Source organism: Pituophis catenifer, unplaced genomic scaffold (assembly GCF_029215685.1).
Source record: "Pituophis catenifer annectens isolate HBS135680 unplaced genomic scaffold, rPitCat1.0.hap2 SCAF_1, whole genome shotgun sequence".
Taxonomy (NCBI): Eukaryota; Metazoa; Chordata; class Lepidosauria; order Squamata; family Colubridae; genus Pituophis; species Pituophis catenifer.
The window spans coordinates 221,242,233-221,250,554 of NW_027256881.1; the positions used below are offsets into that span (position 1 = coordinate 221,242,233).

At 51.2% G+C, this 8,322-nt stretch overlaps 1 protein-coding gene across 1 annotated transcript; it reads right to left on the bottom strand.

The window, feature by feature from the left end:
• Positions 1–802: 802 nt before the first annotated feature.
• On the bottom strand, positions 803–7,105 carry EN1 (engrailed homeobox 1). The gene is given in 6 exon segments (XM_070957047.1): positions 803–1,197; positions 6,231–6,429; positions 6,431–6,478; positions 6,480–6,708; positions 6,710–6,877; positions 6,879–7,105. Coding segments are annotated over 6 exon segments (1,188 nt in total). The 3' UTR covers positions 803–880.
• Positions 7,106–8,322: the final 1,217 nt, after the last annotated feature.

The following is an 8,322-nucleotide window of genomic DNA, read 5'->3' on the forward strand; positions in this document are numbered from 1 at the left end:
TTACAGAGAAAGGATTACAGAACCGACATAACATCCTGAACACAATCTACGTTTTATTTCAGACTACAGAAAAAAATCTTTGGCTTGCAGCAAGGGTTCAGTCTGGCAGTCTGTGGAGGGCTCACCGGTGTTCCTCGGGAAGGGACAGGCGCACACACACAAACTCAAGATCGGCCGAGGCACACACGAGAACGCGGGGAAGGGAGGCAGAAAAACAAAGGGGGGGGAGAGGAAGAGGGAGAGGAGCCAGACAAACACTTCAAAACTAAGATGCTGACAGGACTTGAGGCTGCGGGGAAGAAGGGAGATTAATAATTAAGGAAACAAATAAGAAAAATAAAGACCCAACAGCTTTGGGGAGACGCGAGAGGGGAGCGCTCAATGGCTGAGCGAAAAGGAAAAAAATATTTTTTTAAAAAAACTACACTTTTTTCATAATTGATTTTCTTACCTGAAATTAAATATATACAAGATCATACGATGTTTGGCTATATAGACTTTTTTTTTTAAGTGTTCGGAATTTAATGTTGGAATCCTCAAAACTGCGGATAATAATAATCAACCATAAATTTGATTCGTTTTCTGGAAAACAGAACCCCACGTCCGAGTCCCCGCGCCGGCCTCGCTGTCCTTGCCGGGTTTTGTTTTCGCTTAGCTTCGCCAAAGCGGGCTTCTTTGTCTTCCCTGTCACTCAGGTTCGTAATAATAATAATAATAATATTTTAATAATAATAATTATAATTATAATAATAATAATAATCTTAGGAAGAATGAAAGCGAATGAAACGAAAAGGTAGCCAACGGGAGTGGGGGGGGGCGGAGGGGACCGGGGGGGGGGGGCGGCTGGGCAGTCCGCGGGGACAGCCGGGTCGGTCCGGCCTCACTCGCTGTCCTCTTTGTCCTGCACGGTGGTGGTGGAATGATTGTACAGTCCTTGGGCCATGAGGTGAAGGGCCAGGCCGTTCTTGATGCCGGTGGCTTTCTTGATCTTGGCCCGCTTGTTCTGGAACCAGATCTTGATCTGGGACTCGTTGAGGCTCAGCTCCTGGGCCAACGTCTGCCGCCGCTGCTCGGTGATGTAGCGGTTGGCCTGGAACTCCGCCTTGAGTCTCTGCAGCTGCTCGGCGGTGAAGGCCGTGCGTGGCCGCTTGTCCTCCTTCTCGTTCTTCTTCTTCTTCAGCTTCCTCGTTCGGGGACCTACAGCGGGGAGGAGGAGGAGGAGGAGGAGGAGGAGGTCGGAGGGAGGGGAGGGAAGGGAGAAAAGACAGGCACGCACACGAAAGGGGAAGCCGGGGACAGGGCAGGAGAGAGCCGGGAAGGACACAACGGAGCTGGGTCAGAAACAGGCCACAAAAAAAAAAAAAAAAAGCGTCCGAGCGCACCTGAGGGCGGGTTTTGGGCCAGGGGTCGCATCCAGGAGGATAAGGAGCTCTGGTGGAAAAGAAGCGACTTGTCCCTTCGTAAAGGGGACAGCCGGCAACCCTAAACAGGGCCGCGGAGGATGGGGGGGGGAGGGAAGGCGGGGGCCGACTGTTTTCCCTTTCAATTCTTCCTCTCCTCCTCCCACTGCTGAGCTTGGAAAGCCGCGGCTTCCCCTTCCCCGCCGCCGTCCTCCACCATTACCGCTGCTCGAAGGTGGCCTGCCTTCTCCCTCGGCTCCCTTCTCCCCGTAAAAAATCAAAGATACCTCAACAGCACACATACACACTCGCCAAAGACGGAGGTGCCGCGAAAGAGAAAGCGCCAGCGGGGGGAAAAGGCCAGGAGAGGGAGAGAGAGAGAGAAAGAGAGAGAGAAGGAGGTAGAGAGGGACAGAAAGAGGGAGAGACAGAGAGAGAGAAGGAGGGAGAGAGGGACAGAAAGAGGGAGAGACAGAGAGAGAGAAGGGAGAGAGAAAGAGGGAGAGAAAAAGAGAGAGAGAGAGAGAGAGAGAAGGGAGAGAGAAAGAGGGAGAGAGAGAGAGAGAAGGGAGAGAGAAAGAGGGAGAGAAAGAGAGAGAAAGGACAAAGAAAAGGCTTAAACCGGAGGGTATTTTGGCCGGGAAATGCAGTGCCCATGCCAGACTGTTCCCCAGCTGGCCTAATTCAGCGGTCTCTAAAACGCTTGTGGTCTGATCGCTTCTCATCGCTTTTTCGGTAGCTGATGAGAGCCAGAGACCTGATGCGCGGTGAAGACCTGGCTTACATTTTCCTGAAATTGCCTGGACAAGGCGCATGTAGGCCGAGTTGGCATCGGACGGTCGGCCTTTTCTTTCCCTTCATCACCTCCAAGTCTCCTCTTTAAAAGCCACGATATGAAACTGATTGTAGAAGGGTGGGGGGAGAGAAAAGGGGCGACCCCACCGATTGATTAGTTGCACCGTTAGAATCATTCGCACAGAGGGGAAAAACGCGGAAAAACAGCCTTGGAAAAGAGGTTAGGTTACAGGCGGCATTTTCTCTCTGGTACGGCTCCCATTCGGAGGGGATTCCTAGGTGTCTCCCTTCCTTCCCCTTCAACACCCCCCCCCCCCAGAGACCTCTGATCAGATAAGCAGCCCTTCCAGAATTTCAGGGGTTAAAATGAAACGGGGGAAGTCTTCGACGTCATCCCTCTTTTCGGCAGACGCAATAAAATAAAATAAAATAAAATAAGGCCAGGTTTGAAAATTGGAAGGCTCGAAATGAATGCTGAGGAAATCCCAAATTTAATTCGGCAAGAATTTGGATAAAGTGATTTTTGTTTTTTTGGTCGTAGGAGAAGAAAAAGAGAAGAGAAGAGAAGAGAAGAGAAGAGAAGAGAAGAGAAGAGAAGAGAAGAGAAGAGAAGAGAAGAGAAGAGAAGAGAAGAGAAGAGAAGAGAAGAGAAGAGAAGAGAAGAGAAGAGAAGAAGAGAAAAGCTATCCAAATAGGGATAGACGACAACCCTTGCCCCTCAGGTGCCTGCCGCAGCCTGAAAACAGAAGCCACCTCTTTGGGATTAGGGATCTGTTTGACCCAGAGGGGGAGAACAAACATGAAGCCAACAAACAGGCAAGAAAATGTCTTAAAAATTTAGGAATTGAATTTTCAACAGAGAAGATTGAGACAAAGCCATCCTGATTAAGAACCCCAGTTCTACTTCAGTTCTTCCTCATCACCCACTGTTTCATTCCAAGCATTTCTCTGAGCCCTGCTGTGGGTTTCTCCTCAATATCGACCCACCCACCCCAAATTGTGTCTACATAAGAACACATTGAAACTGCACCAAACTGGGGAAGCTACATACACACGAGCGTGCACACACACACACACACCCGCTGATGGTATATTTTTAGCTACAAGAATAAAAAGGCTGGGAAATTGGGGAAGGAAGGGGGTCGTTTTTATTTGCAGCAGATTTGGCAAATCTGAGATTTTTTTTTTTAATATATATTTTAAAATTCCACTTGGAAGTTTCTCTTTTCCTGAAAGTTAAGTTTCTTTTCAACAACCCAGAAAACCAGTCAGGAGTCATGCAGTCCTAACCGCCTATAAAAGGATGAAAATAGAACCAAACCGCTATCTGTGTGGATAGCCGAGCAAACTGTTCTAGATTTCTCCCCTCATTCTATTCTAACCGCCTCCCCATAGTTATGTAGGGGACTTGAATTTTTATTCAGGAAAAGGCGGTCATTTAAAATATGTTGGTTTAGTTTGTTAAACTCTCCAGGCAAGAGGGCGTAATATCATTTCCAAAACCCTTATTTTGCTTCGCGGGAGGAAAAAAAAATAGCTAAAAATAGCTAAACATTGTTTAGACATTTTTTTAAAAAAACGCGTTAAAGTACGTTTTTATCTATTGTTCCCCAAAGTCATAATAAATATTGCAAGAATATTTCTTTTCTTTAAAAAAAATGAATGAAAAAAAATATTTCCTTCGTGGGTGTGGGCGTGGGTGTGTTTGGGGTGAAGGTCTTTTATAGCATAAAAGGGAAATTCATTGCTTTTCGATTTCCTCGCTAAGCTTCAAGTGAGATTTTTTTTCTTCTTCTTAAGGTTCGAAGAAAAAGTCCCAGATGGAAAACTCTGCAGGATGCAGTAGGCCTCAAAGTTACAACTCTTGTCTTATTTCGAGCTTGGCTAGATAAAAAAAAGTAATGCTGATGAACATGCGTGTGTTCACGTAGGGGTATAACCTCCGGAAGGCAAAATCCAGATGTTTTCCTCTTTTCCCCCTTCAATTAAAAATAAACCCCAAGAATAACCGCAGATTTCAGATCGGTATTTTTCAGAGAACTATCTTCCCCGTCTCCAAACACACACCCAAAGCTGCTGGGCGTATTGTGTTGGACTAGTTAGTGAAAGTCGAGGGTCAGATCCTGCCCAGTTGACCTGCAAAACAGCCTCTGTCCCTAATTCGGCCTGGTCTCTAAAGAGGGCAGCTGGGGGAACTAAACCCACACCTGCTTAGACCACACCGCCTTCGCCTCCCCACCGAAAAAGAAAGAAAGAAAGAAAGAAAGAAAGAAAGAAAGAAAGAAAGAAAGAAAGAAAGAAAGAAAGAAAGAAAGAAGAAAGAAAGAAAGAAAGAAAGAAAGAGATGGATGTTGAAAAAAAATTAACCCTCGCCCCCAAACCTCTCCAAGAAGTCAACAGGTTGGCCTAACCGCTTGAGCCTGTGCTTTACGGAGCCAACGTCTTTAAAAGAGCCCGATCTTAGCCAGGGCAGAGGCGCTGGGAAAGGAGGGCTAGAAATCCCGGGGCCTGGGCGCGGACGATAGCCCTGACAGCTCAATCACTCAATCAACCCGTTTAGTCAATCACAGTGGCTTTTCTGCGTTTCCAAGGCGCGGGGAGGTGTCAATAGCCGCGCGGTCGCGATGGCTGAAGCTGATAGCGGCGGATTGATCAATCGCCCTGCGGAAAGGAGCTGGCTGGGGAGCGCCGAGGGAAGCCGCCGCTAGAAGGCTTTCCCTCCGGTCTCGGCTTGGGTCTTCCTCCCTTGCTCTGGGAAGGGAATCGAGGAAAGCTCTCTATCTCTCTCTCTCTCTCTCCACCCGCCAGCCTTTTAGTTCGGGGAACAAATGGGGGTGCCATTCCTGCAGCTGGCGGAAGAAGGTGGCCAAGCCACATTAAATGACTCATTGTGAAGAAAAGTCCCCTAAGCCAAGGCCTGGGGCCTGAATTTTGGTCTCCGCCACGCGAGGCCTTCCTTGCACCGAGCATTCCCCCCCTCCCCCCTCCCCCCCCCCACACACTCTTTCCCTTCGCGCCCCGCACGGCCGCATAACCTTCTGCTCTTCTATTCTTTCCGCCTGCCTCGACCTTCCAAACATCCAACCCGCTAAAAAGGGCAGGTGTTCTCTCATTCAACCCACCATTCTGCATTAGCCCCAAAACTAATGGCGACCGTCATCCCCTCGCGGAAGAAACAGTTCGTCGCCCAACACGCCTCCACGAATTCTATACCAGCCCGGACTTGGCTCTCCAAAATTCAAAACCTCCCCTTGACCTTTACGCATCCGTAACTATAAAACGAAGGAAAGAGATTTATTTGCTCAAGCCTTTTCTTGATGAAAGAGCCACCGATACAAAATGAATCAGGGTGCAGGGAATGAATGGCCTCTCTTTTTGCCAGCCCGATTCTAAACGCCTTTGCCCGCTTGGGTGAGGCCGCTGGATTCTCACCATTCGGGTGTTTTTGCGTTTAGGACCGAGGCTGTTCTTAAGGGAAAGGGCTTCTTCGTTCTAGAGAATAAAGGATTTTAAAATTGCGGTGGGGGGGGAGGGGGGGGGTAGAGTCGGGGGACAAGATGATCCAGTCCAGAAGATAAAACAATCAACCTACAACCTCCGCCTCTCTGCCCGCCTCCCCGGCGACTGGACTTCCAAAGAATGGCTCGGAGAACCGATCTTCGCTCCGTTTCTTTGGAAACAACCCAACTTTCCGGCAAAAGCGCGGGCAAAGCGGAGCTCCTAACCCAGCCAGAGTGTCAGCGGAGCCCCTGAGCGGGACAACCTTGGGACAAGGACCCCAAGGGGACTTGCTGGGTCCCGCAGCAAGTCCCCGCCCCCGGCCCCAGATTTGGATCCCGAGGCGGAAGAGGGACAGGAAGGTCACAGGCTGATCGTTCGGGTCGGGGGTGGGGGGGGGGAAGGGAGTGGAGCGCAAGGGGAACTGGCATGCTTAGCCGAACCAACAACCACCCGAGAGGAGAGAGAGGGAGGGGGGAGGGAAGGAAGGGAACGGGGTGGGGGTTGGGGGGGTTGGGTTCTCAAGAGGATTCTTACCCGAGGACGGTCTGTCTGAATACCTAGTGCAGTAAACCCAGGCCGGCCAAACCAGCGGCTGTTGACCCTCGCCGGAGGCCCCCACTCCTCCATTCCCGGAGCCCACGAGGAGGATGGCCGGGTTGGCGTGCTCCCCGTACTTCGCCGGGTTAGTTCCACTCCCTTCCGAGCAGGAGGAGGAGGAGGAGGAAGAGGAGGAGTGAGGTGGAAGAGGTGGAGGAGGTGGAGGAGGAGGTAGTGGAGGGGGGGCTTGGCCGTCCCTACCGCTGCTGCCGCGGCCGGGCTCGCTTTGGAGGTCGTGGAGGAGCTGTCGGGGTTCCCGGGCGAGTCGGCGCTAAGGAGAGTGGAGGCCGGGTTGAGGGGCCTGCCGAGCAGTGGGCTGACATTTTCTCTACCTGAGCTGGCCGCGCGATCTAGGTCTCTGTCCCGGCCGCTGCCGCCGCCGCCGCCGCCGCCGCTGCCTCCCCCTCCTCCCCCCTCCTCCTCCTCCTCCGGACGCCGCAGGGCCGCCGGCCAGGATCAAGAGGTGCTCTTTCTTGCAGCCAAAGTCCGGCCTCAGGATGTTGTCGATGAAAAAGTTGGTGGTGCGATGCTGCGGCGGCGGCGGCGGCGGCGGCGGCGGCCTCGGCTGCTGCTGCTGCTGTTGGGGGGGGCGGAGGCGGCTGGTGCTGGTGCTGGTGCTGGTGGTGGCCGCGGTGGTGATGGTGGTGCGGGTGGTGGGGCAGAGGCACGAGGCAAGGCGCGGCGGGAGACAAGGGAGGGTGGCCGCTGGGGGACACCGGGACGCTCTCGCCATCGCTCCCGCTGCCGCTGCTCCCGCTGACTGGAGTCGGAGCCGAATCGCGCTGGCTTTTAGCGTCCGCCTGCTCTTCCATAGTCGGTCGCCAGCTCCGGAGATCGCCGTCTTCTCTTTGCCCCCCACCACTTTCCGGACTCCCCCACCTCGCCAGTCCAGGAGGTGGAGGGATTCTGATTCTGAGAATTTTGTTAAGAGGAAAAGGGGGGGCGGGTGGGTGGGTCGGTGGGAAACGCACAATAAAATCCACTTGTTGGTTTTAGAGCGGGAATCTAGTAGAGAGAGATATCCAAAGTTTCGGGCATTTGGACGGATTCGCTTTTTTTGCAGTTATCTTATATTTCCAGTCTCAGCCTCTCTCCCTCTCTCTCTCTCTCACTCATTCCCCCCCCTCTCGGAAAAGAGAGAGAGAAGAGAGAGAGAGAGATCAAAACAAAACCAGCCCCCCCCAAACTCCTCCCCCTCCCCCGAAGTCCTCACAGTCTACCCATCTTTCTCCAAACGGCGCAGCGTTGGGGTTCCCCAAGTGTCAGAGTCAGCTTTGCCCATGGATCGGTTCTTGGCAGGATGCTTTAATCGCCCACTCGCACGTGCATCTTTTTCTCCCACCTTTCTTCCCCTCTTTTTCCTCCACGTTCCTTTTTTTAAAAAAAAAAAAAAGCAAAAGAAAAAAGAAAAGAAAGAAAAAGGGGGAAAAAGGAGAAAAAAAAAAGCAAAATCTCTGACAGCTCCGATCTTGCAACAAACTCTCCCTAAAAAATCTCTCAACCACACTTTTTTCATTCCAACCGGAAGCACGTGAGGATGGCCCGCACGTGGAAAGAGCCAATGAGAGGCTCCACAATTCTGTGACGCCCCTGACGTCAGCCAATGGGCTGCATTCGAACTTTGCAGATACATTATCCAAGGGGCTGGCTAATTCAAAGGGAGCGAGAGATTTACGCGTTGCTTGGCGCATCCTCTCCTAGACCGCGCTTCTCGTTCCTGCGTCGCTCCAGCCGAGGATTTTTTTCCCAGCCAGTCATAACTCTCAGAAACCAAATATGAAATAAACGCTACCGAAAACTTTTCCCACTTCCATTAAGACCTTTGTGTGTGTGTGTATTTCTTTCTCTCTCTCTCTCTTTTTTTCTTTTGGCCTCTCTCTAGAGTCAGTTCTAAACCCCGGGGAAAGGAATTTGTGATTTATTTTTATTTATTTTTTTTAAATCATTCCTGGTTTTCCATTCATAAAATGTAACATGCCGAAAGGAAAGGATTTGGATTGCTTTATAGATGGTTTTTCTGAATCAAATC